General features: G+C 37.6%; 1 protein-coding gene across 5 annotated transcripts in view; it reads right to left on the bottom strand.

Annotated features, from left to right (window-relative positions):
* The window catches only part of PTPRO (protein tyrosine phosphatase receptor type O), a 202,132-nt gene that overhangs the window by 49,105 nt on the left and 130,756 nt on the right, over positions 1–22,271 (bottom strand). For 3 of the 5 annotated variants that reach the window (XM_038173071.2, XM_027461872.3, XM_027461926.3), the window contains exons 2-7: positions 18,642–18,915; positions 9,559–9,717; positions 7,396–7,548; positions 5,371–5,817; positions 4,236–4,397; positions 1,391–1,590 (exon numbers count right to left, since the gene is read on the bottom strand). In XM_038173071.2, the coding sequence (XP_038028999.1) occupies positions 1,391–1,590; positions 4,236–4,397; positions 5,371–5,817; positions 7,396–7,548; positions 9,559–9,717; positions 18,642–18,915 (1,395 nt within the window). Of the gene's footprint in view, positions 1–1,390; positions 1,591–4,235; positions 4,398–5,370; positions 5,818–7,395; positions 7,549–9,558; positions 9,718–18,641; positions 18,916–19,349; positions 19,546–22,271 lie in introns of those variants that run through there. The other 2 variants (XM_013097130.5, XM_013097134.5) reach the window with 2 other exon arrangements.

Genomic DNA, 22,271 nt, shown 5'->3' with positions numbered 1-22,271 from the left:
AATCTGATAAAATTGATAAAATTTGATTAGAGGAAGTATGAATATCTGTAGTGATAAAAAGAAACAAATAACTGTACATAGACCTTTCACCTACTTTCAGTGAACACATTTACTTTTACAGATATCTTGTTTTTCCGCAGATTGGCTCTAGGTGTTTGCATTTGAGTTTGTAGATGAATTCTGTAGTATTTACTTTAATCATATATGTACATACTTGCTATCCATGGCTTATAATCATCTATTGTATTGTTTTGCTTCCTGATTAGATGAATGCATTTTTAATAAATTGAAGGAATATAACTCAAGGAGATTACAAACTGGTTCTGAGAAACAATTCTCAAATTGTCTTCAAAAGACACTTCCCAATGTGCAAGTGCATGGCTATTCTTAAAATAAAACAACATATTTTGACAAAGATCCATATAAAAATAGATTTTTAAAGGATGCAGAACTTTCTGTACTAAGTAATTTATCAGGCTAATCACAAAGGTGGATATTCACAGGGAGCACTGGCTCTGCTCTTCCATTCCCATGGGTGTGCTGAGGGTGCAGTACATGGCAACACTGCAGCCGTTTTCGGGCTCATCAGTCACACATGCTTAGGGAGTTAGACAGAAGTTGTCGCACTGCTCAGAAAAGCAACTTGTCAGCATCATGGGAAGGAAAGAGATGTGGACCTCTTTCTAATTGAAGCCATGTGGCACTGATCTATCAGAATGATAGGATCTGACCTGGGGTTGCACTCACCATGGGTTCCAGGTAATATAAAACTGCCTTATTTTGGGTTTCAGGACTCCTGATCATCATAAACATGTCCCATATGGCAGCCCTAAAGAATTGCCCATCTAAATCACAAGTGGTCTGGATTATTATTTACTCCCCAGGTTTTAAATCTCTTTTGTGGTGAAAAGATGACTTCTGATGAACCCTAACTTCCAGAAAGTTTAGGCTCAGGTTCTGTATTCATATGTAGGAAATCTAAGAAATAATTTATGCAAGTCAAATGATAATCGTGAATGTGATAACTTTTCTTAACAAACATGGATTGTAGCATATGCCTAAGTGTTACTATGATATTGCACCATTTCTCACTGCCACCACCATGTTTCTAAGGGTATAATATAACTCAAAAGCTTGAACAAAGAATTGGACACAGCTAGTGCAGCAGAAATACAGTTTTAACACTAACATGCTTTAGTGCCTGCTGTCATTCCTGTATGCTGTGCTCTGCCCTCCACTCTGTAACTCTCTTCACTCTGCAAGACAGAGCATCTCCCACTGTGCTCTGCAACCCTTAGCTTGATGGGGCCCTTGGCATTGTGATAACAAACAGCAGGATGATAAGCAATTTTTTCCTGTACTTGAACAGGCTCCACCCTCTGCCTCTTACCTCTGTGCAGTAATGTTTTTCAAGCCTTTGACTTTCCTTTTGCTTCTGACATGTCAGGGAGACCACAGACACAATTGTGCTGTTGCCACCACTCTCTTGTGAGGCTGTCCAGGATGTCAGGGCAGTAGTGGAGCTGAGCACCGTCACTGTCACGTGCTGGGGCTTTTCTGTGAGCTCTTCTATCCATTCACCTGTGGGGCCTGGGACATGCCAAAAAGCATGTGTGAGCAAGCCACTCTACACTTTTAAGGCACTCATGTTAAAATATCTTTCTTTCACAAGATTACTTACTACTAGGGATGAGGCTGGACTGGTGGCTGTCCACAAAACAAAGATGGGAAACAGCCTGCAGTCACTGCCATTGCGCTTGTAGCAGAGCAGGAGATGACAAGAGAAACATAAGCATTTTGAAAATTTGATTACAGTATTCTCTGTTGCTTACTAGAAACCACCCAGCATTATCAGTTGTGCTCCAATTAAATATTTTAAAACCAGTGATATCCAAGATCCATGACAAATAAGGATAAGCACAATTCCCCCCCCCCCCCCCCCTACATGCACTAAAATACCCAAGTGCACCATGTCCCTGAAGTGTGAAAATTGAGTTCACAGAGGTTACCATAATGAAAAACCTCATTCTCCATCAGGCTATTTGAAGCACTTGTTTAAATATATATATACATATATATATATATATATATAAAATAGCAATTTGGAAAATAACTTTAGCTAGACTTGGTCAAATTTCATGACAATTTTGAGCTTTTCTTTTCAGTTTTAAGTGGCACTTTTGACAGCTCTCTCCTTGACATTCTTCTTTTCCTCCACACAATTCTAATAGTACTTTAAGTTTATTGAGAAAATAAAACAAATGCCAGAGCAAGGATTTTGTGCAAGATCAGCCTATAATATTTGACAATCCAGACTGCCATTTGGGTCCAACAAAAATGTTGAGTAACACGAGCCAGTAATTCAACAGGATGATTCACTGACTGAAAGCTACAAGGATAAGATAAGGCTGAAGCTGTGAGCAAAATTTATTCATGAGAGCAGACACACACCAACCCTGGCAAAAAGAAGAATTTGATCATTAGATTAGTCTCTGTGGATATATGTGTAGCTGTTTCTATTCAGAAATTGGTTCAACATTGCCAATAAGGGAACTAAGCTCCCTTATGTCAGGGCTCCATCCCCATCAGGGCCCAAAGATGTAGTTACCATACAAGGCTAGTAAAGAGGAACGGAAAAACAGTTTCACCTTAAGAGTACTTGTGCACATCTCAGATTCGACATACTGTCGGTAATCCATATGAAATGTACCTAAGATACTAAGGTTCTTGAGTTAGTCAGAATAAATAGGTCAACTGTCAAGAATCTTCTTGTGTGTCTAAAAGCCCACAAACCTAACAGACATACTTCATCAAAATAAATAAATATATAGCGTGAAAAACGAACATCCTTGTGTATTACATGTAACACAAAAATAGCCATTATATTCCTGTTAACAACTTAATACTTTATAACCAATGAAATTCAAGTTCATCCTTAATCTAGCAATTCATATAGCTATACTTTTTGATTAACTTTTTCTCATTTTCTGAGAGGTTGCTGTCCCTAGTTGATAAACTTCATGGAGGACACATTGTATGTTGCTTAATAGAAATAAAACACACTTTTTAAGATGGAATAATATTTGGTGTTAATAGAAATGCTACATTATTTATGTATACTTGGATTTATTTGTATACGTTTATATATACATGTACTTTAATGTTTTCATATAAGGAAGATGCCTACTAACTACTCCTACAGAAAATCAGAAGACAGTAAAATTACAGCACCAGAGACCCTTTCTCTCATGAGCTGCTTACATTCTTTGTCTTCCAAGCACAGTTTCTTTCAACTGTAAAGCTGTTAAAAATATAGAAGCAATAGAGGAATTCAGTTGCACGCAGTTAACCATTATGATGAATTTAAGCTTAAATAGTATTTGTAAATATTATGAGCTACTTAAATACTTAAGTATTAATTTAAAAAAAATGTGTTAAGTATATTTCCTTTTGATACAAGTATTTCTGTGAGCCTCAGCTACCATGTCCTGCTGCAGCATTCATGATGTGGGGGAGACACTACCCTCTTGCATGCAAAACCGTGTAGTGCTGCAAGCTGTTTTCATTTTATGGGCACTCTGTAGGCTATATTTACCCCCCTTGTACTACAAGACTGTATATGTGTGTTGATTGGTATACTTGTTCAGGCTACTCATTCCCTTGTTTCTGCAAAGATGACCACAGCCTTCAGAAGGACAATAGTCTGAATTCACCTACACCTGTCTCACATGTTGATCTAATCATCAATATTGATCTTAGTTTACTAAGTACTCTATTGTGATTGTGTCTTTTACTAAATCTTCAGTTGAGAAATCCTAGAATCCTATAGGGAAATAATAAATTACTACTTTTCCTCTGAATTTAGCAGGCTGAACTATTTCATCTACCTTAATTTGCCCTGTGTGCTCTCAGAGACCATTTAATTTCAGAGTTCAGTGTTTAATTGTGCAATTCCCACACTCTCGACCTGAGAAGCCCTTCGCCTGTAACACAGTACACACAGCCTCCAGGAGTAAGGTAGTTAAATATTTTCAAGAATCTCTACAACCACTGATTTAATTCTGTGAAATAAATCCTCTCTTTAGAAGATGTAAAAGGAGACTCTGTTTTGGAAGAGACTGGACTTTTCTGATACTGAGGCAGATGCCACAGCTGCTACAGTGTGTTAGTGGTCAAACTCCCCGTGCATTAATATTATATTGGTCTGGGAGATAAAGATTAATTGAGATACTTACTGATGTAAAAGCTGAGTGTTTTTGGTGATTGACTTTCCCGAACTTCACAAGAGCCAGAGGAGCTAAACGTTGTTACAGACAACTTATATTTTCCGGGTTCTTTCAGTTCAGCAACAAATTTGTGAGTGTCCTCACTTACTGTCAGAAATTCTGTGGAGTTCTCTAAATCAAGGGGGAAAAATAGCATGGATTAACTGAAATTTGAGAGGTCCCAGCTACTGAGAAAATGATTTATATCAGTTTCTGCTGCGGGATCAAAAGGTATCTGAAAGGACTGGATTTATTTAGGTATTTTTATTTCTTGCCATCAGCACAATAGTAATTAATGACCAAGGTTGCAGTTTAAGTGTACAGGAATGATAAGACCAGACCAAAATTTAATTCAATAGTAGGGATGATAAAATAGGGTTGCCGTGACTGTGCAAGTGAAAAGGAGCTTACAGTTTTCTGTCTATTGCCTTCTTATTCTGCCAAAAAAAAAAAAAAAAGTATTAGCCCTAAGTGTGGGGAATCTTAAGAAAACTGCTTGTCAGGAAAAAAAATTCATTTGGAGAAAACAGATTATAAAAACAGGAAATCTTTAAGTTACACAGCTATTCTATTGTAGCTCCACCACTTGAAAAGTCTCTCCATTCTCCACCACAGCTTCTTTGTGGTCTAAGGAATATGTTCAGTTGCTGTCCTCTGAGACAACTGTTAATCTGACTGTAGAATGAATTTTCTCTATTCTCCTCCATTCAAAGTCCCCCTGAGAACCTTTCTCAGTAGTTGACAAAGATACATGATATAATGTACCTTCTTCATCTCAAATTTCTATCAGCTTGTTTCTCTTTTCCCTAATAACAGAATGGATTTACGATAACTGCAGTGTAAACAATGCAAGAACATGCACACCAGTGTAAATCTTGTTTCACAAAAGAGAATTGCAAACCATGATTTACTCCTCCTCCCCTACTTTTTGAGTCCCAGTCAGAAATACACACTATTCAATACAAGAAACTTATTGAGAAACAAAAGAGATCTAATAAAGTTCTCTGAGGCACAGTACCAGGTAATTAATAATTTGTAGAAGAGACAAACCCTCCAATGGAATGATAGAAATGGGTTATGAGAAGGGTATAAGGCTATGATTTACCTTCCCTTTCAATATTGATATGGAAACCATCAAAGGCAGTTGGCGGCTTTGGTGGTAACCAAGTCAGCACCATTTGTACAGGAAGAAAAGGGGCAGGCTCTGGTGTGAGTTTTCCAGATGTGTTGACTTCATTGGCTTCATAATCACTGGGAACTGCATTGACAAACTCTTCTTCGCCCTCTGATGATTCAGCTTCGTTAGGCCACCAATATGGCTGCGATGTGGCTTCATACTCAGTGCTGTTAGAGCGGTAATCTGGCCAGGCTGCAGATGTGTTCACTGCTGGAATTACAGGTGGCTCACCAGAAAAACGGCTAAGCTTTTCCTTGCCTATGATTTTTTGTGGTCCCATGAATGGTTCTTCAGGAAAATTCCCACTATGCTCTTCCCAGTTGTTTCTGTTGATTGGCACAATCTGAACAGAAATGTTTCGAGGTGGGTAGGGAACTAAAAGAGAAGCAAGGGTTAATCTTTTAATAGGTATGTTCTGTGTATCTTAATGATATGTTAATTCCCTAGGGAAATATTGTTTGCAGAAAACCATTGTATCTAGGAATATTTTGAAATTACCTATTCTTATTAAGACTCTTCCTTCTCTTATGGAAATTTATACCAGAAAGGACTCTGGTGGAATTGTGCTTAGTGTAAATTCATAGAAAAAATCAGTACTTTTTATAACAGGATGTAGAATACACATGAAGTCACAGTAAATCAGACTTCAGTGCTACTACTGCAGCAATACTACTTAAGCGTGAATTTGAAAGTGTGGATTTTCATGTATTACGTCTTCTGCAATCTTCTGATCATGGGAAAATACCTCTGCAGAAATGAATTGAAAAGCACCTGCACAACTACCATATGGCATAGCTCATATTTCAAAAGTATGACCTTCATGTCGCCATAGGGCTTTTCATATGCATTTAGCAGCCACCTTTTCACAAGTATTAAAGATCAGTTTAAATTTTAATATTTGTGAAAGCTTGATCTCAAATTTTGGTCTCCAGAAGACAAAGTTATAGCATGCAAAGTTATTTCCACTTATGCCAGCAGGCACTGTAGAAATGATCACACAGAGCACTGTGTCTTACTCACTGTAATTGCTTGCCTATATTCCCTTAATTTGTGATAAACGTGAGAAACCCATGCAAAGATTTTGTATGATACATTTTAAGCTGACACCTTAAAACATACTGATTTGTTCATCTCTTCCTGTCCCAGCCACAGCCACTGATGCGAAAACTGACACAACAGTCTGATTGCATTTCATGTACAGAATGAGGGATAGGAAGGCAGCAGGAAAGAAGAAAATATAATCCTATTGGTTGAATTCTTAAGGTTCAGTATCTCAATAACTACCTTTAGAATTCTTGAGACATAACTCAACTGGAATCAGTTGGCTTTGCTCTGTACAAAGCTATGGACCAACATCAGCGTATTCACCTGAAGATTTGGCCTTTTAATTTTACCACTGGTTCATTTCACTTTGGACCCTGGAAAATGCCTATGCTCCAACAGATTAGCTGGAAAGTTTGGGACAAGGTCCCAGGACCAAATTAAATTAGTTCTGGATACTGAACAAATGCAATTTTCAGCTTTTGCAACATTGCTGTCTTAGAAATTAAAAGTTCATGCTTCAGGGCATAAACTGGCTGCCAAGTGGGGTGACTGTGACATTCTTCTCCATGACAGGAGACTGCACAATGAGGAAGCCCTTCTCCAGCAGTACAGCTATGATTCACTGCAAGAGGAGACAGACCAAAATAGCTAGATCAATAGTATGCTCATCATGGCATTCTTGTGGTTTAAAAATTAATTCTGAACATATTTCCCTTTGTACTGTATTGCACACATAACCCTGCCTCCCCAATACCAGCCACAGCATCCTCCTCCCATGCTCCTGGCCAAGATTAGATCCCATGATTTTTCCCATCTAGTCCGCCCTCACTGCAATCCATCTCCTCCCATGGCAGAAAGAAAAGCAGACACACAGACTTGGAGCAAATGGTAAACAACAATTTTCTTCACCTGTTCTGTGCTGCTTAGGCTCGTGCCTGACTCCACTGTATTCCACTAGCGTGCTTTTGTTGAAGGTCGCTTCGGATACCAACTGAAATGTGATGTTACTGTAGCATATTCCTGGCAGCCAGTGATTGAAAACTGTTTTACCTTTAAAGAAATCTGCAGAAGGTTTAAAAATAAAAGTTATTAAAAAAAAGTAAAGAAAAAAGAGAAAAAAACATCAAACGTTCACTTTCTGATAATGCAGCTACACATGCTGAACTGGCAGTGTTTCAGATGTTTAAATGTTGCTCAGCCTGGTCTAAGACATGAAATTCTAATAATTCAGTTTGCCAACATTTTCCTTGGCTGCCAAAGCCACTTTGCTACAAAAAAAGCCCAGCAAGAGAAGCATGAACTATATTTCACAGGAAAGCGAACAGAATCTGGCAACCTGCGCCATGTGACACTGAACATCTCAAAGAGCATCTGACGGTTTCTGCAGACCTTTAACTGTTGCACGCAAAAACCTCTTTGGTCTTTTGCTGACTGAGTTACAATGTTCAGGGGTGATGCTCAAAGGGCAGCCCACAATGCAGCTGGGCACAAGCCTCGGTCCTGAGCGCTGGACTCACGTCCAACATCAGCACATGCATGAGCTGAAGAGAAGTTGCTTATGCCTATTTAGCAAGGGGAAGGAGTATGCTAGTTGATTAGTGAATCCCTTAACTCAGGTTGACTTTTTTTAATCTCTCAGCAGCTGCAGCAGTAGCATTACAGCCCCAGAAACTGTGTACTAGCTGGGAAAGACAAAAATTACTGTTAGTAGCACCTTCGCTCTCTGGAAGAAGGTCACCTGTATTTAGTGCTATGATCCAGAATCACCATTCTTAAATCCTGGCATTTCACAGTCAGGCAAATGTGATTCTAGTCCCCCACCTCCATACTGAAGCAATAACAAAGAGATACCGAAGTTTTCCAGCCTCCTTCTGGAGGGGTGTATCTCCCTCTGCTGACTCCACATAGGGCTTACAGTGACCAGGCTTCTACATCAGGATTCTTACATACCTAAAGTTCAACTCAGCACCTACTAGATTGCTCAAAGAAATTTTATTGCCACCATGCAATACTTAACCAGCTGGGTTTTAGGTCCTGCAGGATATGTAATGCCTTTCTCACCTCTTAGGATACTTTCCATAGGACAATCCCATTTACATCTTTCAGATAAATGCTATGCTTTAGCTATACTGGAGGACAAAAGGGAGTTCAGATTTAAACAAATAAAAAAGGAAGCAGAATTTGCCATTGTTAGACTGTTTAGATGGTTAGATTGATTGTTTAAATTGTTTAGATTGACTGTCTAGATTGTTAGATTGGCTGCCATAGGGTTAGATTGTTTTAAGAAGGATAAAATTGATAAAATGCAGCAGGGGTTTATTAGCTCAGGGACAACACGAAACAATACAGTACTATACAGTAATATACAGCATAGTGTTACTAGCACTGCATGACTTTACAGTGATACAGAGGTACCAGGTTCAAACACTTTGCCAGGAATCAAACATACTGAATGGCTTCCCCAGATCTGGTGCATCCCTGAGCACTGTCAGCTATTCACCAAAGAGAAATCTTGGCCGGAAGGAAGAAAATGGGAATGTTATTGATGCTTTCAACTGAGACAGAATGCAATCCAGGGATTTCAACAACTACATCTAGGAAGCCAAAGTGTTTCTCTGTCCTTTCTACTGAGTTTTTTACACCTCCTCCCTGCTCCCTCCCCCCCCCCATTTTATTTTTTTTTTTGAGGGGGGCACTATACAGCAGCAGAAAACAATTAAAAAAAAAAAAAAAAGTGGAAAGTTTTAGTATGTGCTTATTTAAAAGAAAACAAAACAAAAAATGAAAAAAAAAAAGAAGAAAAAAATGAAGAAAAAAACCCAATCTTCATCTTCCTTGAAAATCCGAAAGAAAAGAAACATCACTAAGACTGAGATGGGAAAGAGTTTTAAATCCAAACTGAGCCACCAACTCCGTAACTCCATTTGAATACTGATTTCTTAGTTCATTATATAAAAGTTATTATATACACCTTACCAGAAATATAAATCGTAACCAGTACATGCCAAAACTACTGTTTCAATGTTTCCAGTAGAGTTAACATTAAGTTTTAGTGGAATAGTTTCTTCCTACCTTTGTACAGCATTGTTCGGTAGTCTTTTCCTTCCCAATAGCTTATATTTACTCTGGTAAAAACATTGTACTTCTCTGGGTACTGAATTTCAAACAACACTCCTGTTTCTGGAGATGGTTTGTAATCATAGATAGAAACACTGCTCACAGGAAGGGGTTCTAAAGGATATACAAATAAAAGAAAAAAAAAAAAAAAAGAAGATTAATAGGCAAATATGAGTTCTTCACACATATACGTCCAAGAAAGAAAGAGTTTTGCTAGGTACAGCACAGGGGCTCTTAAATTTTGCAGATGATATCTGGGGCTTCAGAGAGGTCTGGGGCAAAGCCACTTGAGACACCGTCAAAGCCTAGGTTTGTATGTTCTCCCACAAAACATGTTCACTTGATACTTATACTTTACCAGAAACATTTGCAGAGGAGTAGGCACAAGAAACAAGGTTGAAATCACAGTTATTACTTAAGCACTCACAGTCATCACCCCAGCAAGACTTTCATCTTTAATGCTTGCCAATCAAGTAAAAGTGCCCTGACAAAAACAACAGAACACTTGAAACATTGCTCATAATGCTGGCATAAATCTGAACTTTTAAAATTAGCTGAGAAGTTCATCTGACCAGAGGAAAACATTTGAATAAAGATTTTCTATTTTTATACATATTAATTTATTTACTTCATGGGTAATTACGCATTTCTACCATATCTGAGAGGCCCACTATCTCCAATGCACTTATCCACACCAAACTTCTACAAAAATATAGTGGTGCCATTACTGTTCTTTTCAGATGAAAAGCTAAAGTACAGAGGATTAAAGTGGTTTACTCACAGGTATGGGGAAAGCCTGCACACAGAAGGGGATAAGTACAGAACTGCCAATCTAGTGCTTTAAAATCTGACCTATGTGGGCTATGGAAAGTAGCCTGTGTCCTTTGGTGTAACATATAGATCAGTGTAGCATCATCAGCTAAAAGAAGGCTGTGTCAATTCACTGCAGGTGAGAGTCACTAATAATATTTATTGTTACCAACAACAATAGAGTCAGTTTTATTCAGCCTCCTTTATCCACAATAAATTAATGAATAAATAACCTTCTGCTTGACGCTCTCATCAGCAAGGAAGAAATGATAGCAACTATATATTGGTTAAGAGGACCAAGCAGAAATTCAAAACAGGGTTATAGTTTTAGTCAGAATTTGTCATATTAACATAATTCAATAGAGGTAATTTATGCACAACTGTCAGTAATTATGCTCAGATCTTTTTCAGTATTATCGTGTTGATTTATTTCTTGCACACTGTAGAGAGCAGATTGAAAAAATTCAAACTCTTCATTAGCATGGTCTTACTACACACTTTTGGGACACATTTGAGTACGAAGTTCTGTTGCAGTAGACCCTGGAGAAAAACTAATAAAACAAATTTCCCCAAAGAGCACATGGTCATGACAGACGAGAAAAGGTAGATGAAAAGGACAGAAGTATCAGCTTCAAAAGTGGAATTATCCCACAGAAGGTCGAATAGGTTAATCATAGGTGGAAAAGCAAGCCTGTAGTGCAAGCAAAAATTAAATCTTACTTACTAGCACAGTATTTTCACCAAGCCATTACATTTCCATTTTTAATGAGAAGGGAAGAAAAAAGCAATTAAAAACAAAAGCAATAGATACAAAAAAAAATCTCTCCCCAGGTCTTAACAAGAAGTTATGTTGTCATTTTCAACTTTGTCAGAGCATGGGAATATGACATGAAGCTTTTGGTTTATTTCTCATGGCAAATAATTTTTGTTAGTTTCAGACAAATATCAGCATATTTGTATGTTAACCACTGACAAATAGAAACTCCAAAGCTCATGGATACCAACAGTCACTGCAATGACAGAATCTGTGAAAATTTTGCTGACAGTTTGTGATAGCCTAGAAATAAATGGGAGTAAAGCAGATCACAGGAAACAAAGCCTACCCTTTTATTTCTGCTGAGTCTTTTCCCATTACTTATTCTGAAATAAACAGTTGATCTGACAATCGACATGACCAGACGCTTCATATCACAGCTCACACAGCACATGACAGTAGTTAAAATGTCAATAACAATCTCTAAATAGCACAACTCTTACATAGTAATCTTTCATGTTAGCGGGTGTGCCCTGGGCTTGCTTCTGCTATCTCATTCAGATCTGGGTCTCCTTATTTCTGAAAGAATTATTGAAACTTTCATATGTCAGTGATCAAATTAGCCCATTTATTCCTTCCTACAACAAATCAAATAAAGGATGGAAGCCATATTCATTTTTAATCCAAATGATTTCTCCTCCTGATGTTTTGATTTAATTAACCAATAATTGAATTAAGTGGTAATCACCACAGAGTCTCTTTCTTGTTGTTATCTTCCGCTTACTAGCCTCTCCTTGCTCATGGCTGATGTTAGCAGAGTAGTTTGAGTGATATAATGCAATTTAAAGGTTCTTCCATTATCTTACTTCCTTCGGCACCAAATATTCACATCAAAAGCTATTTGCACACTGTGAAATTAAAAGGACACTCAGCAGATGAAAATCATATTCTGTTTTTCACTTACTGACTGCTCCTAGGGTTATAAAAGCTTAAAGAATATGCAAAATGTCACTCTTCACCATTTATATTTATAATTCAGAGCATAAACAGTTTGGTCTTTTTCATTATTCAATTTGTAGCATTTAGGACCCAGCTTTTCACAGATTTCAATGATTCTTAAGAAATAAGAATCATTGTAATGTAATACGTAAGAAAACAGAGCTTCCTAAACATGTGGCATGAGATTGATGTTTCAAGACATACTGCAGAAGGGAATTAGAGGACTTCAGTATTCCTCTACTAGCATGCTTAAGGCACTTTTTACGTACAATGCCTTTATTTTCAGACTTCTGGGTTATATTAAAATCACATAGACAAGTTTGCAGGATCAAGACCAAAATGTCACTTTTTTTTTTTTTTTTCCTTAATGTCTCAGACTCTGCTGGTCCTGTAGCAACTGCTTTCCAATTATGTTGTGGAAAATTTAACTTCTGCATTTCTACTGGACTTTACAGCATTTTGCATCTAGCACATACCTTGCATTATGCAAACATCAAGACAGCGTAATAAATGCGGCTAACCTCTTCCTCAAATGCCCTGAAAATTCTGGAGGCTAAATCTTCCATAAACACATTAAATGTGCACCAGACACATTAATGTTTTAGGTGGCTTTTGCAATTCATGGGGAAAAAAAAAGAACATTGAAAATAAGTGCCGTATTCCAGTCCAAATCAATTTATTTTTAATATTCATAGATCTGGCCACTCCACAGATTGAATTAATGATTGATTACCTTGGTAGGTTAGATGTAGTATTACAAATGGATGGTTGAAATGGGACTCAGATCAACATTCTTGCATCTCACACTCAGAAACAGATTAATCATGATTTACCTTCATATCACAATTTACCTAAATAAAAAGCCCCATTAATGGAGTGATGTAACTCCTATGGCTAATCCCCTTTATATTCACATGAAGAAGTTGTGAACTATGTAACTTCCTCCCCAGTATGACACTATTTTCTTATTTGCATTGCTACTGGGAATAAGTCATAGCCAGGATAATGTTTTCATTATGCTATAAACCTTAGGGATCATTTTATCTCTTGCTAAAAAGCAACTATTTTTGAGATTTAATAGCTTCTGTTTAATACCTTAGGAACATAATGTTCAAGTTTATGATACGTAATAGAGAATACTGTGTGCAACTGCTTATGAAAGGGGAACGTGAGTGCAGGCAGTATCTGAGCAATGCTGATGTATCCTGCAGTTTCTAGATGCCCACATAAATTGACAAATAAAAAGACTGCACAAACAAACAAAAATGTTGGCACAAGAACAAAAGTATATCAGTTAATCTTGAACAGATTTAGGACAATACTTTAAATCAGCCTTCTAAGAGAAATTATTGCAGGAAAAATATTCATCTGGTTGCTTTTTTTTTTTTTTTTTTTTTTTTTCTTCCTCCTTTGATTCTGATTTTGCCTTAGAAAGGGGATAGCATGATTTGTTTGCTGGGGAGACCAGAGCACTCAGGGATATAGATATTCTTTGAAGTTATAATTCAAAATTAAGGCTCCCATGAAAAAACAGCCTTTTTAAAGAAGTTCCACATCATCCTTTAAGAAAGATAAACATGAAGGGCTTCAGTACTAAATTTTATCAGGAAAAAAAAAAAATACTCTGAAGCTCTTACTTCAGCAGCCCTGATCCATTAACGAGCTGAAGGCATGGATTTGACCTGCTGAATCACTTCCTGCAGCATCTGGCACAATGACAACTGAACATTAACTAGGTCTAATACCAATTACTTTCTAAGAGCGGAAGAGATCATAGCCCCCAGCAGCAGGCCTTGTTGGTCTCTTGAGGAGAATATTTTTTGGTAGAAGAGTGAGGCAGAATTCTCCCTAAAGGGAATATATTTTACAGTGATCTATGTAAGGAATTGTAGGCTTTTGAGACAATGAGATATTTACCACTGAAAACTCCTAATCACAAGCTAAAATAAAAGTCAGACAGAACTCTTCTTACTTACTGTCCCAGATCCCAATTTTTCCAATTCCCAGCAGAGCTTTTTTTTTCTACAGCACACAATAACTTTACAATGTACCATGAGAATGTCTCCAGTCCTTTAAATGTGCAAAGATTTTTTCCCCAACAAAAAGAAAAATTTACAGTGAACTTTTTTTTTTTCTAAAACAAATAAACAAACAAATATATTGATGTGAGTCACCCTGGAAAGAATAAAATAAGACTTCAAGCTGGGAATATGTAGGATGAGTGAAAATTTTAAGCACTGATTTTGGATTCATACTCCTTATTTTTCTCATAAACTACTTTAAAGCATATTAGCAATAAATTTTATGTCTTTTAACTTTCTTTCAAGTATTTCAAAACACTAAATTAATGCTATAAATTCTGGAGTTACTTCAATCCTGTTGACAAGCCCAAACTCTAAGAGCATAAGAAGGCAGACTGAAAATAACTCTGTTAGATACCAGAGCTACTTCTAATCTTGTCTAGACTGAAAACTGGAAGGAAGGTCATATAGATATGCACAACACAATTGCACACACAGGAATCTGGCCTAGATGGCAAGATTAATACACCTATTCTTTTGAAATCTATCTTAGGGATCTTTAATAGTAAAGTGGTCAAGGCATCAGTTTAATGTTTTTTCCTTCAAGTGAAGTACCAAGCCCAATTCTCTGAACACCACTTTGTTACAGAATCAGAAGAAAAAGTGCTATTTTGTACTCAAACTTTATTTTACATGTTTCCTGCCTAGGACTTGAATTTGCCCTGATCATCTCACGCTTCTAGAAGTTCCAGCTCAGGAGCAATGTGAGGATGTGGGCTGTACTCAAACTGACAACACCCTTAGGCTTTGAGAAAAAAATATTGCAACAAGTAGGTCACACTCAGTGTTACAACAATCCAGAATACAGAAAACTCTACAGGTTGTGTGGTTTTGATTAACTTGAGAAAACCCTGAAATTATTGCAGTCAGAGACATGCAGAAAATAAACTCTTCAGTCTTGTATAGAAGGCCGAAGATAACAACAGATAGCTCAGATGTTAGCATACACACATACATATATATATTTATTTAATTTGTAGATGTTTCCATTTTGTATGTAATTATAAATACATGTGTATATAATATTTACAAATTTACATATATAATTACATATACACCCATATGTAAAATATATATTTTGTTAGCTTTGACATCATCTTTCTTTTGAGGAATAACTTTTTAAAACAAAATTTTTTCTTGACTGAAGAGAGATGAAGTTTCAGCTTGCAAAGAGACATACCTTTTTCTTGCCAACATGCTGAGAAGCAGCACATCACTAAAGGATGTGAATAGGAAAAAAGAAAGGTCATCACAATATACTATTAATGAACAGAGTTCTTTTGTGACTCTTACTGAATTTATAGATAAACAATCTGCTTGAAGGACCTTACCCTCAGCTAAATTGACTCGGAATTTATAACATGCACAATTTGGTTCTACACTGCTGTGTGTGATGCTCAGGATTCCAGCATATGGCCAAGCTGAAAGACTCCATCTCCCTGCACTGAATCCTTTGCAGATGTCTGGAGATCCCAGAAAACTATTGTGAAATATTTAAGTATAGCTTTGGGAATTACCACATTGGCATCACCGGCTATCCTATTTGATTTAACTTCTGACAGGCTAATGAATGGGGCCAACCTACAACTAGAAAAGCTCTCCTGATACCAATGAAATTAGAACAGGAATTAATTTTGTCCTGGATGCTAGTCACAATGTGACATTCTTTTATGTGTAAGATATAGATAAATTGGATAGTTATGTCTTTACACTTTTAAAATAAACTAAAGGATGTTAATCAGGCAGAAATAGTATATAGCATAAAGAAAAATATGAATCTATTATCACTATTATCTGCCAAAATTTCAAGTTAATTAATTGTCAGAAAAAAAAAAAAAAAAAAAAAAAAAAAAGAAGCGAAACAGCCACTGTACAATACAAATAAAAAGAAAAAAAAGGTGTGTGTGTGTGGGGGGAACAACTATGGTCTAATGAAGTTTTCTAGAGAAGCCAGGGGTCATAAAAAGAGTTTAAAGATGTTTTCTCAAACACACCGTATTGAAATACCATGAACTTCTAATTCCAAATTTATTTTCATTCCTTTACCCTTATATTTGAAAAAATAAGCTGCATTAGTAGCCAAAGACGCAACAGGAGAGCTAGCACTTGTTAGTCAGCCTAACAGAAAATACTAGGAAGGATATTGGGTCCTTTACCCTGGGAAGCTCACAAATTACATCGTACCTATGCTTAGTACAGCATCCTTCAATGCTGCATATACAGAAATGCCTTCTTCCCTCCTCCCCCCCATGAACCTGATTGTCTTTCTGCTGAGACAAACTGTTCTCTTTTTGTCACATCAGTTCCCCAAGCAGCACTGGACAACTGCCAAAGTCGCTGGTCTTCTAAGGTCTGGGTGAGCAGCAGAAGCCACAGTGGGAAACTCTGGGAAGCTGCCAGAGCACCCCCTTAAGACAGGTGGTGAAAAGGGGTGGGTGAAAAGGGGTGGGTGAAAAGGGGTGGGTGAAAAGGGGTGGGTGAAAAGGGGTGGGTGAAAAGGGGTGGGTGAAAAGGGGTGTCCTTTCCATCAGAAAGGACACTGTTGAGCTGTAGAGAAGTGAGAGTGATGTGGGCTAGGCTCCTTGGAGCCTGCGGCCTCACACTTGTTTGGAAACACCTCATGGAAACCCATTGAGTCAGAAATGGCGATCTGGGGCTGGCTTTGATAGGTGCCACTGATTATCTTCTTCCTTCAGAGATTCCGTGCACAGGAGTGCATGCTCCATCTGCCATTCTGGATCACACCTTTCCCTGGTAACAGTGACCTCATGGGCTCTGGAAATCAGGCAGCAATTAGTCCTACTGCATTACTGCAAGTACAGCACTCAAAACCCACTGAAAATACTTGGTGAGGCATTCGTTCAGTTGTATATGATTCCTTTTTTTTATTTCATTATTATTTAAAAATATATATATATTTACAAAAGCATTTAAATAGGAATTATTACTTTATCTGCAACATTAAAACAGTCGAAAATAAATAAATAAATCCAATCTACCTATGAAGCCTTTTGTTGTTCACTACACAAATGTGTGCCTTATGAAAGACCTGCATTATTCCTCCACATGATATTTTTCCTATGGGACCCTTCATGGTTGTCCTCATTAGTGCACAACTTGAGCACACATGGGGAGGATGAAGACCATATGGATGATATAAAATCTGGTAACTTCTAAGTTTCAAGCACCTCGCTCTGCGACATAAAAGGCTATGATGATATTCTTTGGGAATGTTATTACAGTGGATGGCATTTCCTCATTGACAAAATAATATAAGTATGCAAAATCATACCATTCCTCATTTGCAAACCAAATAAATTTAGCTATAGACTCCAAGGTGCCATTTAACCAATAAATTCACTCATTATCAAGAAGTTCCCCTCAAGACCTCCACACCTGGTTAGAGAAGACATTAACTAACCTCCCATCAAACAGTGGAAAAGAGCATGCATGTCTGTATTGGTGTGCATATGACAATAATTCACCACAGAAATCTGATTGTGAATAAGGTTAATCCTTAGTGTATAACAGAACAAGAACTAGCAACTGGGTTTATCTCATCCAAGTAATTTTTTGTTTGTCATTCATTGAATCACTTTTGAAGATGAAGAACTCATTTTATATTCTATACATTTATTTCTGGTGGGCACGGGGAAGCAGCATCAGAATGACAGCAGAGACCCAGAAACATAATAGAAATTACACAGGAACCTGCTGCACTTCACATCATGATACAACAAACCAAACCACATCTTTCCCCCAAGATCAATGCATATGGAGGTAGTAAGAGACAGAGTAAGAGACAGAGAGGTATGATCTCCACCATAGAAATCTTCAGCTCTACTGGCAGAAACACATTGCCTTGGTGACTAATGTCTGCTTTCCAGGTTTAGTACTGCTTAAATGTGCTAGCAACCAAAGAACATTGTCATGGCATCTAAAACAGAATATACTTCACCATGAAACAGGAGCATTTACACTGAAATGTCAGTCAACACTTTTCATGCCTTCCACTAGAACTTCAGAACTCCTGGTTCACAGTGTTTAGGATGAACACCAAGGGAGGAGGTTCATCCACCCCACTTATGTGGGGCCCAGTATATCAAACCTCTCCAGTCACTGATTAGGAAGGGTCAGCCGGGGGAAACCCACAGCTGTCCCCTTCTTCCTGCCCAGACCTTGTGAATTTTCTCTCACAAGCCTTCTCAACACATTTGCTTTACTGTTCTCACAAAAGGGTTCATCCTACACACAAAGAGAACCTATTAAAAAAGAATGAAAATAAAACTTCTCCACAAGAAAAACTTCTGGAAACAAACAAACAAGAACAATGTAACCAACAGAAAACACACAACGAGAAGAAACAGAAGAAAAAAGAAGAAGGTGTTACTTACTGGTTAACACAGTGATTGATCTTGCTGACTTGGAAACCATGTTTGAGTTCACTACCAACAGAGTTACTATGTAATATAGGCCATGGTATTTGGCATTAAAAACCACAGGGGCAGGTAAAGTGCTATTGAATTCTTCGAACTGGAAAAAGTAGTTCTTGGATTCTCCAGCTATCTTCACAACATATACAGAGGATGAGCTCACCACATCAGATGCTTCCAGGGAGACAATGATACAATTGTCTTCTCGGACAGTAACTTGGAATGGTTCTGCATTCTGCAAGACAAGAATAAAAAGATTTAATTGAAGTAAACATATTAATTCACTTGTACCCATTTCCTTTGGTACTTATAGGATGGTCATGTTATCTTTGTAAAAGGTAACATTTCATACTCTGCAAGATCATTAACGTTAAATTCTAGAATGTTTTTCATAATGCAATTAATAGATGAAGTCCACGGGCATCTGATTATCAGGCCATTCCCTCTGTGCTGGTTCCTGCCACGTGCTTTTGTGTTGCCAATGCCCTGGAACCTGAGGAACAAGCCTCTGCCATCCTTTCCTGATGGAGAGTGGCATAAAGCAGAAGAATGATAAGATGAAAAACAGTATCAATGGCAAGAGGATTTCCAATAAAACTATAAAATGTAATAGTAACTTAAACATATATTTTAAAAAAAGGTGATTAAATCAAGACTCTTTAATCTTACAGAAACAGGATCATCTTGAACGCAATACATTCTAGAAGTCTGCAACTGAAGAATAATTTTTGGCACTTGCTAAGCATTTACAAATATGCCCATTCCAGCAAGTACCAGCTGATCAGCAGCTCTCAGCACTATGTCCATAGCTTTGGGTAGCACTTTTCATTCCCTAAGCTGCATCAGTTCATTTTCAATATTTCTTTTATACATAGTAGATAGAAAGGAGCAATTTAACCTTTTCATATATCATGAGCATTTTAAGCTGTTGCCAGCTGAAAACACTTTCCTTTTTATTAATTGCAAACCAGCTGTCGGCAAGTAGCACTTGTTCTCTACAGGAATTTCAAAACAGATTCATAGTAATTAATGAGAAGGAAAAGTTCAAGCTCACATTAGAGTTGCCTTTTTATTTATTAAGCCGTACTGGTGTTTTTATTTTATTTTATTTTATTTTATTTTACCCCCAATGAAAACTGTAATATAGGATATTTTAAATTCCCAACTCCATGGTATCTAATACTCCCTTGTATTTCACAGGTTGAGAGCTCTGTTTAGAGGACAGGGTGGGCAACCATGCCTAGTTTTCAGATTATTCAGCCAGTCTAGTTGTTCACGTACTAGAGCTAGAGCTTCAGGCTTCAGAAGAAAGGACCTAAGCAAACTCACTTACGTGACCCAACATGAGAACAAGGTAACAAGCATATTGTAAATTCATCCTGAACAAGAAAACCAGTCTAAATAGCTTTGAGCTTCAGAATACAAATAGAGGTAACACAATTTCAGCTTTTGATTTGCAGTTTTCTTTACTCTATTAAAAAAAAAAAAAAAAAAAAAAAAAAAAAAAAAAAGACTTCAAGTCTGATATAAGCCAAAATGAGAATGATATAAGTCAATGTTACCAGTGGATGAATACCTTGGTAGTCTGGGTAATTTCTCACAGATGGCAAAGTAATTGCTCCAAACAGCTTACAATATAAGACCACAATTATGCTAAAGTTTACATGTGTTTGTTTGCCTTACATTGGCTGAATTCAACAGGCTTAGCCTTGAGTAGATCAAAATACCACATTTCAAATGTTTGTATTTTACCTTAAATCCTGATACAGCACTTAGGATCACCACAGACTCAAATCTTTAACTGAAGATTATATATAGATCCAGGTAATTTATTTATTTATTTTTTTTAATAAGAGAATCCTTTTATCCTTCTTTCTCCCCATTCTCTCCTCACTAAGAAAATGTCAAAGGACTCCTATTTCAGCTTCCTGATGTGGGGAGATGGGAGAGGGATGCACCCACAGACCTGCTATGAGAGGTGTGTGCACTACCATATCACAGAAAGTATGATTTTCTCCAAGACCAACACAAGAAAAATGAATGGATTCAGCAAGGTTACTACCATGTATTAAGGTTGAAGTACACTCATATAACCACAGAACAGTTTGGGTTTGAGGTGACCTTAAAGAGCATCTAGTTGCAACCCCACTGCCATAGTAAGGGGGGACAGTTCCCACTAGACTATGTCACCCAAAGCCCTGTGCAACCTGGCCTTGAATATTTCCAGGGATGGGGCATCCACAGATTCTCTGGGCAACCTGTTCCAGTACCTCACCAGTCTCTGAGTAAAGAATTTCTTCCTGATGTCTAATCTAAATCTACTCTATTTTAGTACAAAACCATTACCCCTTGTCCAATCACTACAGACCCTGATAAAGAGTCTCTTGCCATCTTTCCTGTAGTCCCCTTTAGGTACTGAAAGGCTACTCTCTGGAACCTTCTCTTCTCCAGGTTGAACAACCTCAACTTCCTCATCCTGTCTTCATAGGAGAGGTGCTCCAGCTCTCTGATCAGCCTCATGGCCTCCTCTGGACCCACTTTAGCAGGGCTGTATCTTTCTTATATTGCACGTCCCATAGCTGAATGCAGCGCACCAAGTGGTGTCTCACAAAGGTGGAATAGGGGTGAGAATCATCTCCCTCTCACTACACTTCTTTTGATGTAGCCCAAGATACAATTACAATTTCTAGGCTGCAAGTGCACATTGACAGTTCATATTCAGTTTTTCATCCACGAATATCCACATATACCCAGCCTGTATAATCCCACAGAAGTTTGTGGGTTTTGACCTTATATAGACTTGAACCTGAATGCTGCGCTAGTGGAAAGAGAAGAATGTTATCTCTTAAATGAGTCTTAGTGTTCCTTTGACTTTGCTGCTGGATTGTGTGGTACTAACTCAGTGTACCTACCCTGCTATGAAAAATAAAAATAAAAAAAATAAAAAAAAAGACAAAAGAGGCACAAAATTTTATACATTCCAACAAATAGATCAAAGCAAGTTCCTTGTATTTGGTGGTATTATAAATCATTTGTGATGTTAATCAAGTACAGCTGGAAATTAAGCATATAATTGCGGAGTTATAGACATTCCTAGCATATAATTAGATGCTTTCAGACTGCTTGTATGGGGTGTGATTTTATTCTTTGGTTCTTCCACGGGTATTGTATTAAACACGTTGAAGACTGCACACTTTTATTTTTCCCCTCATAATGTTTTCTTGAATTCACAGAAAGTACCACTCAGCAGATGATCTGCTAAGCTCACCTTAAATAGCTCTTGCACAATTAGCATAATGTGCCTGTGCTAGCTAAATACACAAAAACTCACAGACACATGCTTTTGTTACTTATGACAAGACCTGACCAGGGAAAATAACTTTTTTTGAGTCCTTTACCACCTAAATATGTGGGGATTGTGAAATGATAGTCTCTCTCCTTTGTGTGCCTGCTCCCACCTGTGTAACGCATACCTTCCTTGAGTGGTACCTACTCTGTGATTACTCAGTGATTATGTGGCCCTCTTTCCCACACCTGCATGTGCCTAGGATCTGAAGCTGCTGCATGCATGGGACACATTGTTTCTGGGAG

Source organism: Anas platyrhynchos, chromosome 1 (genome assembly GCF_047663525.1).
Source record: "Anas platyrhynchos isolate ZD024472 breed Pekin duck chromosome 1, IASCAAS_PekinDuck_T2T, whole genome shotgun sequence".
Lineage (NCBI taxonomy): Eukaryota > Metazoa > Chordata > Aves > Anseriformes > Anatidae > Anas > Anas platyrhynchos.
The sequence above is the reverse complement of the archived record's forward strand: the minus strand, read 5'-3'. Positions and strand labels throughout refer to the sequence as shown.